We start from the raw sequence: 21,356 nt of genomic DNA, 5'->3' as shown, positions 1-21,356 counted from the left end.
TGAAAAACATAATGGATTTAGTTCCATTTAAGGCATGACAATGTACTATGCAGTCTTTCCGTGATGTCTTTTTTACCTTTAACTCTATGCTTATAATAATGAAACAGGAAATCAGGCACTTTATAAGAGAGAATCTGTTTAGTGGACATTAACAATTTCTTTGAGACACTAGATCAAAGCATAGGAGCTGGATATGATCCAGTTCTCTATGTATATAGCTTGTCACCCTATGATATTTTGGAGAAAGGACACAGTTATGAAACAAGAGTAATGAATATATTAATAAACGACCCAATTAATAAGTCAGGAAACATTGTTTGATCCTCACCAAGGAAAATCCTATAAAAATGAATATTCAAACTCTCTAGAATTATGAATCAACTACTGAAAACTATAGCAGTGCTGTGAAACTACCCATTGGCTTGTTCTTAATTGAACCAATAGCTGAAAAAAGTTGCAATAAAGACAATCATAAAGATTTTTTTTTCCTTGTACTTCTAGCCACTTCGTGGGAAACAGGAGTTCCATGAGGCCAAATCTCCTATAAAGCTACTTTTGTTGGGGAAATGCAGCAAGATCATTTATCAACATAGAGAATGCTCATTTTGGCTGAAACTAAATTACCTAGGGAGCCAAAAAATAAGGAATTTACAGATTGTTGATGCCAAGGCAAGTTGCCAGTTTTTGTTGTTGCCATTGTCATGTTTTTTTGTTGTTGTTTTTTGTTTTTGTCTTTTTTTTTCTTTCCCCTCATTGGCCGTTTCTACAGGGACAAAAATAAATGTTGAATAAGTACCTTGCACACCTTTTCTTGCTTTATGACAACACATCTAACAAATGCCAGGCAAAAAAAATAACATAAGGTCAGTGTGACTAAATAATCAGAGTATGCGATTTGCAATTCAGCGTGCACACATTTGCCATTATAAACCTTTTTTTAATACTCAGTTTTAGAGATGATATAGACTATTTATGTATAATTAATTAAAAAATAATTATCCTCAGCTAGGAAAATGAGAAACAATAAATGGGCCATAAAATCTAAGCAAACACAGAGGCTGTGGCTATTTCTTTAAATCACAGCTAAGAATATTTACTGTAGTGGTAAAACACATACTGAACTAGCCACAACAGATAGCTGAGACAAGCTAACAAGTATGATAGCAAATACTACTGGTTAAGAGATATACCGTTATTGTAAGCTGTTTCATTTCTGCTTTTGGTGTCTCTTGCATTAACATATTAACATCAAAAAAAAAGAAAAAAGTAAAAATAAATTTGTGTCATACTAGCTTGTAAAAAACTGATCCTTCTCTTCTCAACTATTTATTCCTAGGAAACTGATTACATAGGAAACAATCAAACGATAATCACCACTTTTGACTACTAAAGAAAATGTCCCAGACTCATCTATTCTATTTGACTACGCACTTACACAGTATTTTTCTAAGTACTTACATATCAACACACTCTGCAAGAAAATGTCTTATCCCTTAACTTGGAGAGCCTTTACACTCTGAAATTTATATTAACCTTTACATTGGAGAAGAAACAGAAAGCAATGGTTGCAGGTGTAACACCAACATATGAAATTGTTATAACAGTGACACAGCTATTAATTCTTGCAGAGAAATTTGCAGCCATCTCTATCCATTCGCAAAAACTCTTTGAAAACTTCTGGGCAAGGCTGTCTAATACCTGGCCTGTTTTGCATTTGAACTATATATTTTCCTATCTGGATCACACAAGCCTTTGAAATCTTCTTCCACAAGTATATATATGCATTGATAGGACTCAGTAGATATGACTGAGCAGAATTTATGACTGTCAAGTCATAAATTGCCAGCAATGTGAACTATGATATACGGACTAGTTCACAGGGTACTGTCATAAGTCAGACTGTTCCACCCAAAGGTATTTCTGGATAAAGCAGGTCTTTGGGGTGATGTTTCTCTGAGATTTTGGGAAGATAAATTCAATTTCTTTGGACAGTGTCTGTTTTCTATCTTGTATACATGTGTTATTGCATGTTTATGTATGTGCGCTCTTTTCACCAGAGGGAACAGTTTTTACTGCCACGGTTAAGAAGGCTTGCATCTCTAAGAAGATTGTTTTAACCCTTAAATCCTGTTTCCACCTTAAGCAGAACCTACTTCTAAGTCCAAAAACTGATGGGAGGCCCTCTCATGAAAACCCATTGTATGATTCCTTTGAACAATCACCTTTCTTGCTTTCTCGTCTTAGCCAAAGACATAACAAACAAAACTGGCAGAAAAATATGGTGTGACTGAAGAAGTCTATGTGCAGCCAACAGCTATCAGGGCAGGCTCATTTCATGAGCTGGGTTTATAATCTGTTTTGAACTTGGCCAAGCACACAAAATGTCTGTAAAAATGAAAGGCAGATGGAACCTCCATGCAGAAGTACTGGTTTACTGGTGCTCCCTCTTCTCAGGGCTTTTCCAAGGAGTTAAGTGTGCTTCACACATGTGAGGGGTCCAGCAAGTCTTTTTTTTTCTCTCTTTCTTACACAGTGTAAACAGCAAACTTTATAGACAGAAACTAGGTAGTGGATTAGGTTTATGTTGTAAAAGTTACTGTTTTCCGCTGGAAACTAATGAATAATTACAGCACTGGATGCATATGTCTAGATTGTAGAAGGCAGCAAAGTGCCAGAGTTATTTGTATTGGAAGGCAGCTCAGGATTGTGAAACACTGACACTGTACATGACTGTCCTGCTTTTGGGGGGGACGTTATACTGAGGCTGTAGACAAGCTGACTTCTACAATCAGTGAAAATGATAAAAAATCCAAATCGCTGAGACTTTAAATCAACATCCAGAGGAACTTTTTTCCATTCTATATATCTCCTAGGCCAACATTTCTCTTTACCTGAAGAGTACCTAGTGTTAAGGAGAAATCAAGACTAGTGCTATTGATACTACTGCTGGTTGTTTAGCAAGATACCTCTCCAATAATAATTGGGGCTAATTCTTTTCCCTTTTAAGAACTAGCAAAATCATTGACTTTTAAGTGAATGTTCTGTAGTATATTAATAACAATGATATTTTACTTAGAACATATATTGAAAACATATGCTGCATACTTAAAAGAAGACAAAGCATAAACTGAGCACCCAAAAATCTAAAAACAAAGGAAATCATGTTACTGAAAAAAAAGATCAAGACCAAACAAGAAAACAAAACCAAATTTACAGACAACATATACTGCAGCACGAAGAGGACATGTGAAAGAGGAGATATCAGTACTTGGAGCAGCAGAGACTGACGTGAAGTTATTTCCATGAGAAACACTAAGTCTTCCATGGAGATCAATTTTACTCATGACAGCTATTATCCTTGACTTACAGAATTAACCCTGTTCTCAATTTTTGCATATTCAGGCCTCATCTTCCAGCTGGTCTCTTTCCAGCTTCTTTTATTGATCTTGCTGGCACTTGACACTTATGACCACAAGTAAAATAACAAGTAAAAATCCCCAGAACACCACAGTCTAGTTCTGTGTGCAGTCCCACAGTCCTTATCATTATCAGACTGTGGTGGGATTTTCAGCTATCCTTCTTTTGCCCTAGACATGCAATATTCTGAAAATAGCACTTGTTCCATCAAATCCAAACTCAGTTGTCTGAATTCAGTTTACATTATAAAACTTATCTCTACCTCTGATTTTAAATAATAAAGCAGTGGTTTGACATTCCACATCCCTACAATGTATTTTTATTCCTAAAACTATAGATGAACATTTCTTCTTTCTGCTCCACTGTTCTGAAAACTCATAGTATCAGGAGAAACCAGTAAAGAACCTGTGAACAGCACAGTTCAGATAATATACCAGGATGAATACATATATATATACATAAATATACGGAGAAACGTGCATCCTTTATATTGAGGGTGTGTAGCCTAGATAGGAGCAATATAGATATAGGACTGTTGAGAAAGTCAAATGTTGATGCTTAGTGTTCCCTTCTCCAGTTTTAATGTCTTGCCCTCAAACTCTGCTCCTCTTATCTGCTTTTACAGCTTCTCACTTTGCCCCTGTCAGTTCTACTGAATAAATGATGTCATCCTTGTCTGCTTGAATGTTTACTTCTTTCTGAGCTGCCCTTGGCACAGAATACTCTTCCCAAAACTAATCCATCCTGAAAGCCATTTTTCTTTTCCTTCCTATCTACCCTCAAGGTCCACAGCAAAATGGCAGCTGCAAATGGCTAAGCAGATGCTAAAAATGCAAAAGCTTTTTAAAGTATCTGCCTCCTGAATTCAACTCTGCCATCTCAAAGAGAGCACCCAAACTCCGTATGCAGGCACAGGAGGACCCAGACAACCCAAAATATGACTGACTGCAAAAGAAGAGAGGGGAGCTGATTAGTGTTACTCTGTTGAACAGAGCTTTCACAACTTCTAAAGGCTGGTGTGGGTCTGACTTAGTTGTGTTAGTGGGAGCTTCAGGGACAAACCACCCACCGCTCTCTGATCAAAGCCCAGAGCCTCCAGTGGAAAGAGGCCAAGAAAATGAGCTGTTTTCCTTTACAATGGAAGGAAGCAGGAAAAACAGCTGCAGCTGATGCCATGTGTTTGTACACCAGCTCACTGGCTAGACTCTTCCGCCAGGAAAGAGAAGTGAGAGACTTGCGTTCAGTTTCTTGACATGCCGGAGAACATCCAAGCCTCTACCAAGCTTTGAAAGAAAGCTATAGACAAAACTTCCTCTGACAGACATCTCTAACAGATGTGCAATAAAACCATCACCCCCCCCAAAAAAAAACACCACCACCACCAACAAAAAAACCCCTGCAACAAACCAGGGGAAAATAAAAAAAAATCTCATCTGTGAATCCTGATGGCACCTGACCAACCAGGTGGGGATGTGCTGAAACCTAGTGTTGCATATGTAGGGAGCTTCTAAAACTGAAGGACACCACTACATAACTAGGGTGAGGCGGTGACTTGTTAGAGAATGGAAAAGCTATACCTGTCCAAAACTTAGGCTTTTCCCCGGATTACTCCAGATTTTCTCCAGATTTATATCATTTGTCCAGTGTTATACCTGTAGGAAAATGTTGCCCTGTGTATGCAGCTGCCCCTACCTCCAGGGCCATTGCTAACTTCTTATTTTTCTTGCAGCTTCTGTTCATCTTGCACAGAAGCAGAAGAAATAACCTTTACAGGGATTCAGTTAATGCATTTTCTCAAGGTGCAGCTACCTGACTGGGATGTCACTCAGATCTGTTGATCTTGATGTGGCAGATATAGCACAGTAGCCATCTCTACACAGAGGCATTTCATGATTTATCAGTGCAATTGTTCACAGGCTCCCTCCTTTCCCCACATTGTGACACCTCCACATGCTGATTCATGGGCTAAGTTTTAGGAGGTGATAAGGGCACCTAATATATGAAAACTCACAGTACTGCTGCAGATGACAGAAATAAAAAGGCTGCTGAGTGGGGTAATCAAAGTAGCTAACAGAGATGAATAAGAAAATATTACAGAGACCTATTTTTGAGCTTTATCATGGGGCCATCCTCCATTTCAAAAAAGGACATCAGATATCATTGATTACTTTAGCTTTAGACAGTCAAGAAATATTTGTAAAAAACAAACAACAACAACAACAAAACCCTCTTGGTGCCCTGACGATCATTTCATCTTGACTCACTAACATCTATCTGGCCAGCTTAGCCAGCTACTGACTCAGAAAACAGCTACAAATTTTACTTTCCCTTTCCCTCTACAACCATGAATATCCCTCATTTTTTCCTTCAAAAAACAAGAAAGGAAGAAAGTATTCTCAAAGGTCATAAATTATTCCCTCAAATAACATTATGTTTCTTCCTATAAAAATGCTACTACCAATCTAACCTGCTTATAGAAATGGAAGAGAGGAACCAAATGAGATAATTTGGGCATCAGCCACAGCAGGTAGACACCTTTCTTTGTGCAGCTGAAACTCACCTCGTGGGCCAGAGCAAGGGAGCAACTGATTGCTCTTGTTTTGCAGTATATTTCACCAACACTAAAGAGAACTAATTTAAACAAATAGTTAGAGCTGGTAAGAGGAATGGAAAGAAAGGACAAGAACTGATGATAAGACCCGACTTGTGAAACAAATGTAGATAAGAGGTAAGAAGTGAAAATAAGAGCACTGGGAAACAGTGGCATGCCATAGGAATATATTTATATCATGACCCTCCTATGTCCAGTTTAGTGTTAGATATATACTGAAGAAAACCAACCAACCAACCAAACAAACAAAAAAACAGCTCTTAATTCAGCTTCCAAGTTATATATGTGGGTTTGTTGAACAACAAATGTCAAAGTGTCTCAAAGACAGTGTCAACTCAGATCCACCTTGCTGTAGAGACATTAGTTTAGATAACAACAATACAGCCAGACTGCATGAGTGTGTCCCTTAGGTGACATAATTAAATACATAATTACATCGTTTCTGATTTCAGAGCCAGCTCATGATGTATAGCCTGGGGTCATCTCACTAGGCTCCCTATGCAGACAGCTACATCATACTGTATGTATATGCTGTCCATTGCACTGAAATTGTTTGGATCTGAGAGAAAATAAGTCATGAAGTGTAGCAGGCAGAACCTACTGCTGTAGTGATCCTCTAAAATACCAGTAAAAGAAGTTAGCAAACATCTAAGGGAGCTTGAGGGAAAGAGGAAAGATTTATGTATTTCTCAGACAGCGTATGAAAACCAGAAACAGTTTTACAGTACAACTAGCCCAAGTTTGCTATGTGGTTTCCATCTCATCATGTACTTCTAGTTACTTAACCAAGTGAACCAACTAGAAAATAAATTAGAAGTAATGACACCTCATTTTGTGGTTTAATGTCAACGAATTCAAAAATCACCTACAGTAACTATTGTTGTTGTTGCAATCATAAACATGCAATCCAGTACTGCTAAGAAAATTCAGTGCACTGGCTACTATAATTTTATTTTTTATTTTTATTTTTTTCATGGAAGCAATGGACAGGTGTGTCTTTTGAGTCAGTATCACAGGGCTGCTTAATGCTCCTTCCAAGCCCATTCTGATACACTTTTGTAAAGATTTAAAAAGAAACTTTTGGGATAAAAGGAGTGCTGATTAACTTTTTTTTTCCCTCATTGTTAGAGAGAAAACTAACCACTGCTGAAGGTACTTCCCTGAAAGAGAATTTGTTATATTTAAAAATGAGCTCTAGCCATGATGTTGAACTCTCCCAGCTGATGCTGATGAACTGTTCTGATACTGCCACCATTACATCTGAGTATGATGCACGATGTATTTCCATTGAATTTCTCCAAGAAATTTCTCTCCAGTTCTAACTGGAGCATTAACCGTGTCTCCAGTTGCAACTGAAAATTCTGTTTTTCTTGCATCAAAGATTTTGTCATAATTAGATATCTCTCTCATCCAGGATAGCTCTTTTCTCAAGAAGATTCCTGCCATGAACATCTCTTGGATCTTTATATGGATTTGTAAGCAGAATGAAGTTAACTGTTGTTTTCTTGTTGAATCAAACTGCTTTGGTCATCATGTTTAGTGCCATGGGAAATCGTGATTTTTCCAATGGCAAGCACTAAACGTTCAGTTTTGGGTGAAGTACATTGCAGTTGCACGTTACTTGTATAGGAGATGCCAGTTATTATGTTTTTCTTTGTCACCCCAAAAGAGAGAGCAGACAGCTCTTGTCCATGGGACGGGATTTTATATCTGAAAGTTGCTCTAAAATTTGCCCATAAAATAATGAAATGGAGTGACCAAGGACCAAGGATAGGTGACCAAGGACTATGGAGCCATTCAGGAAACTGAAACTGTGCACCCAGCTGTGCCTCTGGTGTGAAGTGTCAACCATACTGGAATGTTTCATCACCCTGACTGTATTTCTGCTGCCTCTAACCTGCTGCCTGCCTTCTCTAATTAGAATATAATCTTAGCCAGGAGTTTTTCTGCATATTCCCTGTCACAGCAGTACCTTAGTGTTGGGTGAGAACGCAGAAAAATAATAAAATAAATCTAACTATTTCAGAAGATTTGATAGTTTTTCACATATTTTGGCTATCCTGGTGTTTCAAGTGACTCTGACTGAATGTACCTTTCCTTACCAGACCTTGAGCCTGAGCAGCCCCAGCTGTTTCTCTAAAGCCTGAAAAAAAAACCAAAAAACAGAGTTCTAGGAGATCTCACAGAGAGGTAGAAAACAGGAATAAACCCATGAACCATAATTGAATGGATGGAAAATGTAATGTCACAGAGGTAGGACTGTGATGGAAGAGTCCATCTGGTCCTGTACCTGTATCTCTCTTCCAGTAGGGTTGGTTTTTATCCTCCTGTACCAAAGCATAATGCACAGCAGTGTCACTGCATGAGGGACAACTCTGTATGCCTTGCCTGAGCTAGGATCCAATTTTCTGCTCTTGCAGCAGTCGTTCAGCAAGAGATTAACACTGTGGCTGGTGGCTGGGTTCTGTGTGGTTGGTATTATCCAGCTGGGTGTCGGTCCAGAATTTCCTCATCCCCTCTCTCAACCCCTCTGATGTATTAAAGTCTGGATGCTTATTTCAAATCATCAGACCATATCATTTAACAATGTTTGGCAAGTTTCATTTATTAAATATTTTCCAACAAAAGCCTGTAAGGCAACAGAAAATAAAGCATAAAATACATTTGACTTAATTGGCAGCAGCAGACTGCATGCGTCAGAAGGAATTAACCTCCAATAAAGCAGGATGTGCAGGAAACACAATGTACTAGTTTGATATGGTCTTTCAAAGCTACCACTTCCTGGAACAGAGGCAGAAACACAGGTTGGTTAAGGCTGGAAAAGGCCATTGGATTTATGTGCTTGCAATAGCTCTCAAAAGATCCCCCTCCACACATCTAGAAATCTAGCAGGAAGGAATTCAGGATTCCCTTGCCATGCCAAAGGTTTTGTACTCATTCCCCTTCAGTGTCTGGATCCACAGCAGACCAAGCAAAAATTTCATGCTTCACCTCCAGTGATTCACCCACAGCTTTCTTGCCCAGTCTATGATCTGAACATCAAAGCAGTCAGACAGGACAGCTACAGTATTCGGGACACCCTTATCTGTGAAGATATAAATAAATGACCGATTCTAAACTACATAGCTAGTATCTTCAGAAACACACTCAGTGTGGTTAGGCTTGGGAACTATTTATAGAGAGCTGAATAAAAAGGTTTTCATGTTATTTTTTTTTTTGAGGTAATGAAGGATGGACAGAAACATATGGCTGCAGTAGAGAAGGACAAAGAAACCCTTGCTCTGGTTTAAAGATTCATTTTCACTTTGCTTTGTAAATGACTTGGCCTCATTTTTCATGGTTAAAAGAAATGAAGAAAGAAGCTGACTTGGAGAGAATGTCCTGTCATGGAAGTCTTGGTAAGGATGTTCTCTTGTAAAACTGCACCTTTCCTGCAAGGATTTCACAGCCTTTTGGTGATGTTAACAAACAGTCCTTCAATGTATGCAAGCACTACTCAAGGTAAACTGAGGCCTGGGGCTAAGAGTACCTTGGGAGATTGTTTAAAACAGGAGCTGATCAATTCCTATTTCCACTGCTGAAAATAATTAAACTTCAGTTTGTCTGACTGGGACTAACTCTTAGAATTGGAAGTCAGGTAAACATTCAGTCTTGTGTAAGCAATTAATCACCTATTTAATTTTAAAGTGTTTAAATCGTATTGATGTCAGTAGGACTAAGCCAAAGGTTAAATGCAAGTTCTTGTTTATATTATGTCCTGAATTTCCATAAGTGTGTGCTGATGTGATTTTCTAAATTGAGACGACAACAATTCAGACCACAGAGAGGCTATGCCCTATTGCTTCTCTCTCTTTTTTTTTTTTTTTTTTTTTTTTTTCAGGAAGAAAAAGCAATGTAATTCTTGGCTGATAGGATCTTGTCCCTCAGGGTCACCCGGGCCCTTCTGGAGATAACATTCTGGTGAACCACCATTTGAAAACAAAGCAAAACAAAAACCTTCTCACAGTATCCTGAGCAAAGGCCTAATAGCTGGCTTCAAGCCAGATGCTTCGTGTTGATTTTATTCGCAGCGTGACAAAAGTCACCAAGAGCCACATTTTTTAGTTTGTCTCTAAGAGGCCCTTCCACTATCTCTATGGCTACTTTTTTAAATATTTGGACCACACAGAGATATGCATGCAACATCAAAATGGAAGTACCCAATAGCACAGGCCAGCTCGGAGGATTTGGGCCTCATTTTCTTGAAGTTTACCACCTTTTACAAGTGGGATTGCACAACAGCTTGTTCTTGGGCACAAAGTGGCTTGTATCCATGCGAAAAAGCAAGATGCTGAGACTCATTGCAGGTGAAAGTATTTGACCCTCGGATACTTGGGTTAGATGTTGAATCAGCATTAAATTGCCTATGGAAAGCTACAGGATCAACAGCACATAAATATTATTATATCTTTGAAGTAAATAAAGATGCCTTTATTGTCAGACCTTTTTTGTCATTTGCTAATCCTTGACCAGGATTTTGGGAAACTTTTAAGTATCAATATCTAAGCAAAGGCTGTTTTACTTCTTGCAATAACAATCTATTTATCTGCACTTTAAAGAGAGGGAATCAAGGACTAATGGTCACTAAGTATGCCCTGATGGTAGCTGTTTAATGAGGATAAATAATGAGTGCTGTGTCAGCTTAAAAAGCAGCAATAATGTCCTAGTAAGCAAGCAGGCTGCCTCTTCTATCTTCTCTTGCAAGCTCAATTTTTATACTCTGTCCATGACCTAAATCTTCATATCCTCCAGCCTCTCCCTCTCCTTCCCTCCCTCCCCCCCTCCCTCCCTCCCTCCTTCCCTCCAATGAATGTCCTTTTATGCTTCTGTGCTCATTGCTTCCCTTTCAAGTATGCTGTTTTTTTTTTCTCTCTTCCAGAAAACTAAGCAGTGCCTTCCTTTGTCATTATCTTCATTACAGCTCCACCACATCATCATTGCTTCCTTCAGAGATCACGTTTCATCCCTTTTCTAATTGTGCTCTTGCACAATGCTCACCCGCAGATGCTCTTCATGTGCTCTCTTCCTTGCCTTTACCTTGCAGAGGCTTTCACATTTTGTCCTTTTTTATTAATTTTCTGCTTGAAATACTTGTTCTTTGAGTATATAAACAGAAAATTGGGTGAGGCAACTAGAAGACATTAAGAGGTATTTGAGGTCAAAAATAGTATTGTGGCAAGCTAAATCAGGGGGGTGCTGCAGGGAATTTTGTTCCCTTTCAGTTGACGATAAAACCACTGTTGATTTAATTGGAGTATTATTTACCAATAACATCTGTGGGGGGTTTAGGAACTTCCAGATATGAGCATGTGTGGGAGTAAAACGGAGAAAGACATTTTATTGTCCTTTCAAAGATACTCAAGGCCAATCAAATGATTGTACCTCTGACTTTGCCCCTCTTCTGGAGCAGGTTATCTGGAAAATGACGGTCAGAAAACAGGGTCCCTGTTCTGAGCTTTGCATTGCTGGCTGGGGAGGGATTTTAGAAGGGGCTAAATCCCTCCAAGCTAACGGATGCCATACAAACCACGTCTGTTTCAAGCACTGCAAAAGAAACACTGTGCTTCCTCCAAGCTTGATTTATGCAAGGCTGATGTACTCCATGATACCTAGGGCTAGGACAATTTTTTAAGAATTTTTTCGAAGCACAGAAGGGTCCCAAGAAGAACCAGATCTCAATACATAAATATCTTCCTGATCCATACAAAACTAATGCTTCATCCTTTTCCCAAGGACTTTCCACTTCTTTTCCCCACTTCTTTCAACCACAGCTCTTATAAAATCATAGTGGTCTGACTACTACTGCTGCTGAACAAGTTTTCCAAACATTTGATTTTTAGTACATTTTCAATATGACATTTCTTACAGGCAACAAACAACAGTAGTTTATATTACATCATATTACTAGGGGCACTCCAAAGCCACTTTGGGATGAATAGTTTCCATGAGGAAAATGAAAACAGACCTTTTTCTCCTGCAAACTGCTTTAACACATTTGAAATGGATAGTGCTGATCTGCATAAGCTGACAATGTGAGCCACTGGGTCCTGCTCTGTGTTACAGAGAAAGTTAATTGTTGTAACGAAATGACTTATGATGGCACTGATATTCTGTTCAACTCCTCTTACAGCTCCTGTGGTGCTTTCATGCCAGTTGTTCCTGCAGCTCACAGTAAAAATGCATAGATGTTTGATACACCACACTTTGCTGTGATTTCTATACTTCCCATTAGCTTGGAACCCTCTGTGTTACTGCAGTAATGATGCAGTTCATTAATTACTCATAAAAGGCCAAACATATGTATTTTTAGGTTATCTATGCTTTCCTTTGCTTTCTAGCACATGCAGAATGATATGTATTGAAGAACCTTGAACAGGATCCTGTTATCCATCCCTTCAAAGTCATGGAAAATTCTTCTACTTGGTAACAGAAGAGTTGTTCTAAAGTTATGTGCATGCTCCATGTTACAGAATAGCAAATAGCTGTCATGAGCTCACACAACCTGCATACAAGCTGCAGGCATCTCCACCAATTAAACTTCCCTTCACACAACGTAAGTTCAACAGTTCAAACTCCAAAAATATGGAGGATGACCAAAGAAGGTTTGAACAGAGCTTCACTAATTCTGTGAGCAAAGGATGCTCAGAAAAATAAAAGGAGGATAATCAGGAAATAACGTTGTTTCTAATGACAGTTATTTCTGACACACTTGGCGTTTTCATTATTTGGTATTATTTCAGGCAGAGATTAATAATGAAAGTATTTAAGTAATTTGGGAAAGCACTGGACTCAAGCAAAATATAGACATGAGAATAGTACTTCATTAAACAAAGATTACCTAAAAAAAGCAACAACCTACCAAAGCCTGTGATTTTCCTAAGTTTTTTTTTTTTTTTTTTTTTCTCCTTTCAGGGGAAAGAGGAGACAATAGTGGAGTAATTATCAGGGATGAAACAGTCAGGATGAACAGAGAGAGATCCTAGCAAGAGCCTGAGTTTACCTTGAGAAAACCAACAAGGCTGTTGAACAAGGACTCCTTCCAGCCCAGGAGGAGACCAGAGAGGAGTATGGTGCTCTGACACTGTACATGGTGTCAGCAGTCTGGTGAAAAAAGGGAGATCAGAGCCATGAATGTATGAAGAACTGACCGACATCGGCCCTCATCCCTTGCCACACACACAGCGACAGAAACTGAACATCCCCAACGCCCTCTCTCCCAGCAGATGCTCTCCCTGCCTTCTCCATCATCCCTGCAAGGTGATACCATGAAAGCACAGCAGTGCTCAGTGGGAGGTAAATCTCAGAAAAGAGCTGGTGGGAGGGGAGATCAGTCCTCAGATACTACAGCAGCAAGCCTGAAACTTGACAGTTCACAGATGCTTCTGAGGAAGTCTTACCACAGGCCTCTTACAAAAATGTGGTTACAGTCAGAGACCAGTGGCTTATATACCACAGAGCCCGATAAAAACAGTGAGCGAAAATGTCAGCGCTTTTGCAAACTGTTGTCAAATGCTGGGGCTGTGCATATGTTAAAGATACAAAGAAGAAAAAGAAAAAAGACCCATTAAAATGAGCTCTTTAGAGCAGCTCTACACCAGAAACGTGAAGTTGGGCACAACCCTGGGGAGAAGCAATAGCTGTAAAAGCAGCAGAGGAGTTCTCCTAGTGGTTAGATGAGGTTGTCCCACTAAACCAACCCATCCCAAAAAACTGAAGGGCAGAACATGAGAAGACACTGTCACCTATCCCACCTGAGCATCACTGCCTTTTCCAGGGAATGGGATTTGCTTTCCATGCACAGGTTGATGAGCCACTGGGGAAGGTGGTGGAGCCCCTGGCACTCCTCACCCTGCAGAGGCCTGGAGGTGATGCTCCATCTCCTTTGGGAGTGGGAGTCCCACCTGTGCGGTGGGTACCACCATTCCTGGTGACACAATTTGGACCGAAGAGCTTTCTGCTCATTTGGTGATACACAGAGCCTCAGTGTGGGAAGCCCCCTTTTTGTCCACGGGGCCCATGGCACAGTCCATTTTTAACTTTTAAGGATATTCTGGGAAAAGTTAAAGGAAAAAAAAAAAAAAGAAGAAGAGAAAAAGAAACAGAACCAAAGCATGTTTTTCTCCATTACCATAAAGAGGGCTTGTGAATGCATGGTATTAGTATCCCAAAAGCTATTAAACTCCCTAGTGATGGGAAACAGATGGAAAATAAGACAAAAGAATTCACAACTCATGTTAGACTGAATTGAATTCCTTTAATTTCACACAATGAATAACATATGAATAGGATTAACTTTTTTTTTTCCTTTTTTTTTTTTTTTTTTTTTTTTTTAGTTAAGTGCTCTATACTGTGCTAACCTGATTTGGTAGCGAAAAGACTGAGCTTTGTTTTAGAAAAAAATGTTTAAAAACCAACATCTAAGATCATGAAGGAGCATGACATTAAAGCATGCCAGATGTATCTAAGCCTCAAAGAACATCAAGTCCATATCCATTTTTAAATGTACAAAAATGCTTCATGAATAAAAACTGTTACAAAAAGAACATTTCAAACAATGTACAAGTTTTTTTCTTGCCTCTATATTCAATAAAATACAAATACATTTTTTTGCTCTAAAATATGTTTACATACAATCAAAGTAGAACATGCAAATTACACTTTAAAAAAGGCTTTTAAAAACCACTTATGAATACAAACTAAAAATTAGCCAGCACGACTTATAGAACAATCTTGTGCCCCATTCGTTTGATTTTTTTTATTTTATTTTTTTGAAATACAGTATATACATATTTAACACTTCATGTGCATTTATTATTTAAGAAATAGCTTAAAAAAATAAAGAAAAAGAAAAGTAAAACAAACCAACATGGGATTGAACTGCTTCCCCATGTTGTCCAATTGGCAGCTCTTTTCACGTTTTTACATTTATTTTTTTTTGTGTGTGTAGTGTTTTATACAACCTAGGCAGGCATCTTAAGCACATCTTAAACATGTGTCCTTTGTTGAAATGTGCTTGTAATTGTCTCAGAACTGCTGCACTCCAGTTTTTGGATGATATGGAAGGAATAGGCATTGCAAGGGCATGATGTTTGTTTTCTCAGTTCAGAAAACCATTTTGTTTTTGTTTTTTCCTGTCCTTTTTTTTTTTCTTTTCTTTTCTTTTTTTCCTTCAGGATACTATTTAAATGCACTTAAGTGCAGTCCTGAATCAGGGCCTGTGAAATTAAGAGTTGGTATGGAACTGTGATTACTGCTTATTCGTCATATTGCTGTAGTGCTCAGAAACCCCAGTGACGAACCAGCACCTCATCAGACCATACTGCCCAAAAAATTTGAGAACGCAAACCTAATATTCTACATGGATGATTTAAAGCATTGTCATCAAGTGGTGAGGCATGGGCCATGCTGTAGGATAACCTAGCAGCTGATTACTACTATCATTTTTTGTTTTGTTTTTTATTTTTGCTTTTTTTTAATTTTTTTTTTTTGGACAGTTACCCAAAAACATGCAAGGTGCTTCACAGAAAATTTAATAATGAAGGGCTCAATAAACTGGCAGTACGAAGCTCTTGGAGACACAAGCAATCATTTATTTGTTTTTCCTCTCTCCCTGCACATTTATATCCCCATTTTTTTTTACATCGGGATGAGGAATATAGGACCCATGGATAAGATGCAAACCTGCGGCCTCATTTCATATGGCTGAGAGCCATGTGATTTTGTTTTGCGTTTTTATTGAAGCATGCTAAGACGTGTTAATCTGTGACACGATGGACGTGTTTGAAAGGTATTTTTGGTCTTAATAAGCAAAAGGGCTTTCACCCCAGTTTTATACAGTCCTTGGAAATGTGTGGAGAGAATTTAGAGAGTTCCTCAGTAAATCTTCCTAGTGGTAGAGAAAGAAAAAAAAAAACCAGAAAGCTCATTACTGGAATATCGTTGGGTAATAAACTGCAGGAGTGGGATTTTAGCCTTAAGCCCTAAAACTAAATCCTTTATGATCTGCATGTAGTACATCGCCTTATAATATTATTCTGTCAGCAACTTGCTTATCATATTTATAGACTATGCAACATGCAGAACACAAATTCTGAGTGCCATCTAACAGTATTTTCAGCCTGCTTTCATACAAATTAACAAGCTAATCTTCCTGCCAGCCAGGACTGTCTGCACCAGGCTGGTGTTTGGACAAACAGCCCTGGCAGTACCGCAGTGCCGTGCTCTCTCAGCACCTTCTCACTAAGAAAAACAAACCTTGGGCACCCAGGGTAGAGCCCATCCTAAGTGGACAGATTGCAGTTACCAAGTCTTGAATGCTACCCTTAGTTTTTTAGGACCAAAAGTGCCTTTTTATTTTTTTCGCCATATGCAAAATGGTCTGTAAAGGGCATATGGGGTTGTGCTTTCCAAGTGGAGGCTGCCCTTAAACACTTTGCCTCTAGCAGCATCTTGGATAGTACATTTTGGAAGGATAAGAGCATTTTCATAGAATCATAGAGTCATTTAGGTGCCCTTACTGGCACTCTGTAAGGTCTGATGCATCTCAAAACCTCAACAGGCGTTCAGTGACAGAATCTGGTCCTTTCAGACCTTTGCTCCGCTTGCTATGTGTTGAAATGTCATTCAAGGCTAATAAAGAGATCACTGAAGATGAAACTGAGGGTAGATGGCTTAGTTTCAGCTTATAGGCTACCTGGAATACCAAACTTTTTTTTTTTTTTTTTTTTTTTCTTACATTTTAAGAGACACTGTCAACTATTTGCAGGCCCAAGGGAAAGATGGAAAACCAAAGGTTTCTGAATCAACTAAACCTCAGTCCAATGTGTTTTAAGGAAGAAGGGAGGAGCTGGAGGAGGCATAAGCATTTTTTTCCTGCAGGCCTAGTCGATAGCACTGCACTGATTCAAGAGAACTTAAAAGCAAAGTTGGTTGTAACAGAAGTAGCAACCAGTCAGTTTATTTCTAAGCTGCATTAATTGGAAAACAAAAAGCACAAATGAGTATGATGAATGATGCAAAACAGATCAGAAACAAAATTCTGTGATCCATCTTATCAGTTTTAAGGAGATAGGATCTCAACATTTGTTCCAGCCTTAAAAAAGAAACACAAACAAACAACAACAACAACAAAAACACAAAAAACACTCCCCAAAAACACAAAAAAACCTCTCCCAGCCCCCAAGCCCCAGTCAATCCCCAAATGCATTCAGTTTTAATAAGCTAAGGTGCTATCACAGAAGAAAAATCAGTCTCTAAGAATAATGAGCTGTATGTTTACAGTGTCCCTTTAACACCATAGTCTTGATATGATTTTTGTAAATAAATAACAGAATAAAAATGTACTTTTTTTTTGTGGGGACTTTTTTGTTGTCTTTTTTTTTTTTTTTTTTTAGTGTCGTGCTATTTGAAGTTTCCTTGGCAACATGCCAGTTGAAAGATTTCTCAAAAAAGGGAATAACAGTTGGCTTGTGAATCATTAAATAATTCCACTCCCCGCTCCCTTACTGGAATTTTCTGTCCCTCCCCCTCCCATTTTTAATATCCATCTTGCCATACCAGGTGTTGAGTGTACTGAAGGACTTTAAAAAAAAATAAAATAAAGTTGAACGTACCTATTTCAAATTTCAACAACTGACTTTTTTTTTTTTTTTTTTAAAGCATTGTTACTGCAATGGAACAGCTTCACGATCAGTCTTTTTTTAAGTTAAACATTTTGATTGGGCTGTGGAAATGAAGCTCAGGTGTTTTACCCAAGTTAGATCAATGGTTAACGTACAACTCGAATGAGAAATGTACAATTTGAACTGACCATTTAAAGAGACGATTTGTCACACACAGTTTGCATCCATGCAGACTGAGAGCTTTATAATTACATTATGTACAAAAAAAAAAAATTCTTTTTAGTTTATTAAGGCAACCACAACTTGGAGAACATGTCCAAAGTGGCATTAATACAATTGCAGTGGTGATACCCTTTGAACATTTTATTTTTATTTTCAGATAAGAACACTTATTCCTTTTCTTTTTGAAGAAATAATTGCCAAGAAAGAACCTATTTTCCATAGGGTTTTGTTCTTTTTTTTTTTTTTTTTTTTTTTAAAGAATCTACTTTATCTATTTTCTTTAAAAGAACTTATCAAGGCATTTCTACCCAATGCAAATAATTCGGATCCTGGGTTTCCCATAATTTCACTGGGAATTGCAAGTGGTAAGAACTGGTAGGGTTGGGCCCTGTCTTTTTACTCTATTTTTTCTGTCCTACTTTTTTCTTTTCTCTTTTTAATCTTTTTTTTTTTTTTTTGGTGATTTTGTCCATGTTTACTATAACTCTATTCCCCAGAAGTGTCTTGCTGTTCTCTACTCACATGTACCGAACATCAAAACAACTTGGTTGATGGATGACCCCTTTTTCACATGCCATTGGAAATGCCAAGTTGCTTCATAGAAACATGCTATCATAACTGAATATCCACGTACACCTTATTTGAAATGCTGTGATATTCTGTCGTTCCTTGGGATAGCACTCAGAATGAGAGTGTGTGTGTGTAAGGCTCTACTTTTCTATTGCCTATATTGCAGCTAGTTGTAACTAGGCAAGTAAATGAGAAAAAAAAAAATACATAATTCTAGCAGGAGTCAGGCATTTGGAGTTATGCTGCCCCAAAACCTGGTAGGTATATAAAACTGAAAAAAAAAGAAAAATTCAAACAGATTATAACCAAGATCACAGTTGAGAAAATTACACTTTTTTTAAAATTTTTTTTTCTTTCTTTTTTTTTTTTCTTTTTTTTTTTTCAGTGATTTCTACTATGGTATGGTTACTCTTAGTTTCACCTGGCCTGCCAAACAGAATCAGAGTCAAGCATGCAGCCCTAGTGACAACATTCAGCTCTCTGCGAGGACGACCTCCCGCCTCCGGGTACGGTGTGAGCACAGCAACGCCGAGATGCTGATTAGTTTTGGAAACTCTGCAAAGTAGACGATATCCCCAACTTTTACACCCCCACCCCCCTCGCCCCTACCTTTCCAGCCCCTCACCCTTTCCCCCTCTTTCCTGAGGGACCGGGGCCGAAGCGATGAAGAGGAAGATGTGAACCCCTGCTGGCACAGCTCTCCATGGTGGGTTTCAGCCACCTGAAGAACAAGTCCGGTGCTGCCGCGGGGGCAAAGCAGACCGTGTGCCTCCAGTCCATCAGTCCCGGCGCGCCCTGCTGCCAGCACCCGACATCCGACGGGGTGTGCTGGCCTTACGGGAGGCCTTCGCTTTCACTTCCTCTGCCTTTCCGGTGCCGCTTCACCTTCACGTCCTCCTCCTCCTCCTGCGGGGACTTGCTTTTCCTTTTCCCAACCCGGGGCGTCCGGGGTGGAGGGAGAGGGGGTGGGGGGGGGGGAGGAGGGAGAGGAGGTGGCAGGGGTGGCGTCTCTCGAGCCATGTGTATGACAGCTTCAATGGTGGCCATGATTGTGTCTTGGGTGGCTGCTTGCTCCAATATCAACGGATTCAGTGTCGGTCTCTGACCTCTTTTGCTGGGAAGGTCAATGCATTTTTCCAGAACGGGCATTTGGTCTCTGGAGTCTTCGTCAAAGGAGAGGGGCTGCTTCCGGGGACGCCCCCTCCGCTTCTTGACAAAGTTATTGCCTGTCTTTGATTGTCTCTGCAGCCGCTTGGCTTTCAGGATCTTGTTCACGTGATCCAGATTCTTCTTTGTGGACAGGATCTTGGTGTAGTTGCACATCTTGCGCACCTCACACTGGATTGCTTCGATTTCACGGCGCTTGAACCTTTTTTTCAGTGGTGGGCTGGCTGTTGGGAGACAAGGACAGAAACAGGGCAGGGTCAAACAACAGTGAATGGAAACTCTCCTTTGTCTGCTTTCAGTATCACGAAGACTAGGGGTTTTCAAGCATGATAGGCTGAATATGACTACTGAAGAAGCAGTGGCTGTGAGAAAGGACTTTGCACAGACAAGCAATTAAAAAAAAAAAAGAAAAAAAAAAGTAATTTATTACAGTCCCAGAAGAATTGCTGTTACCTCCTCTTTTACTGTTCTAGATGAAAACACAACTTTGCTAAGTTGTCCTCAGTGATCTCTCTCCAGTTCTCTTCTCTTCTAAAGCAGCAAAACTTTCCTACAGCAATGTTTTACTGTGGGTGTGCTTCAGTCTCATTCCTAAGCCTCTAGTAGGACGAAGAAAGGGCAGCTTAGCATAGGTGTAACATTGGTCCACCGTAACTATTAAACTTTGTGTACCCCAAACATATACTCCTGATGGCTTCACCCTGGTCTTTAATGCTTGCCATGGATGTCAGATAGTATGAAAAGTGTTTGTTACTGAAAATAGTGGGCACTGGAAAGTTCTGCGACACTCTTCTCCTGTGGTAAATTCGTTAGTCCCGCTTGGATTTCTTTACTACCATCTCCACAGAAACTTGCTGAAACTATCAGTCGTATAATTGACTTTAATTGTCCCCGAAGTAAGCTTACTCCTGTCTGGTTCAGATCACTTACTTTAGATCTGAGTGAAGTCCAAAGCAGTTAAGTCTCTTGCCAAGGTCATGTTGTGAGTCATTGTCAGAGCTGGAAAGAGAACCCAGCATTTCTTGGCTCCTGGGCCTTTGCTTAGGACACGAGACCTTGCTTGTTTTTCTTAAATTGTTTCATTGTCCTTTAACGAACGTGGCATTTGTTCAGAGTTCAAGATTTGCATTTTGGATTATAAGTAACTACCCCTTTGTGAGTGAAACTGTATGTATTAATTCTGTTATTGCAATAACTGGTGCTCCCTTTCACTCCTAACATATCCGTTCTGCGCTGCTGGAAAAGAAATGATAGAGTTCATGATTTCTTTTCAGTAAAGAATAAAACATCCCACTAAATTAACCTCAGCCCACATCTACTTGCAAATTTAATTTACACCTGACTGTCAAGCAGTCATTTGGGTTTGAAATCTTTGAAGTTTCCAGAGTGGCCAAGATTTTGAGAAAGGTTCATTTGTGGGGTTATCATTCCCTTCATGGCTAACAGGGCAATCTTCTAGCAGTAGTTTAAAATAAAGTTGCTGTTGTAGCATTTTCTGTAGATAACCAGGAGCTGTCAAGTGGCAGAATCTTCCCTTGCTCACTATGACAGATTCAGCATACAAACATCACTTACTGTCCTCCCCTCTTGGACAACATAAATTATTGGCTCTTATACCACCATGTTGCTTGGATTCAGCAAAGAGCTTGCATAAACAAACCCAAGTTACAATGCAAGAAGTAGGAGTGAGTCATAAACAAAGCACAGAC

General features: G+C 39.2%; 1 protein-coding gene across 7 annotated transcripts in view; it reads right to left on the bottom strand.

Annotated features, from left to right (window-relative positions):
- Positions 1 to 17,372: 17,372 nt before the first annotated feature.
- The window catches only part of SETBP1 (SET binding protein 1), a 257,073-nt gene continuing 253,089 nt past the window's right edge, over positions 17,373 to 21,356 (bottom strand). For all 7 annotated transcript variants that reach the window (XM_066988775.1, XM_066988769.1, XM_066988774.1 and 4 more), the window contains one exon: positions 17,373 to 19,871. In XM_066988775.1, the coding sequence (XP_066844876.1) occupies positions 19,315 to 19,871 (557 nt within the window). In that variant the 3' untranslated portion in view covers positions 17,373 to 19,314. The remainder of the gene's footprint in view (positions 19,872 to 21,356) is intronic.

Source organism: Anser cygnoides, chromosome Z (genome assembly GCF_040182565.1).
Source record: "Anser cygnoides isolate HZ-2024a breed goose chromosome Z, Taihu_goose_T2T_genome, whole genome shotgun sequence".
NCBI lineage: Eukaryota > Metazoa > Chordata > Aves > Anseriformes > Anatidae > Anser > Anser cygnoides.
The sequence above is the reverse complement of the archived record's forward strand: the minus strand, read 5'-3'. Positions and strand labels throughout refer to the sequence as shown.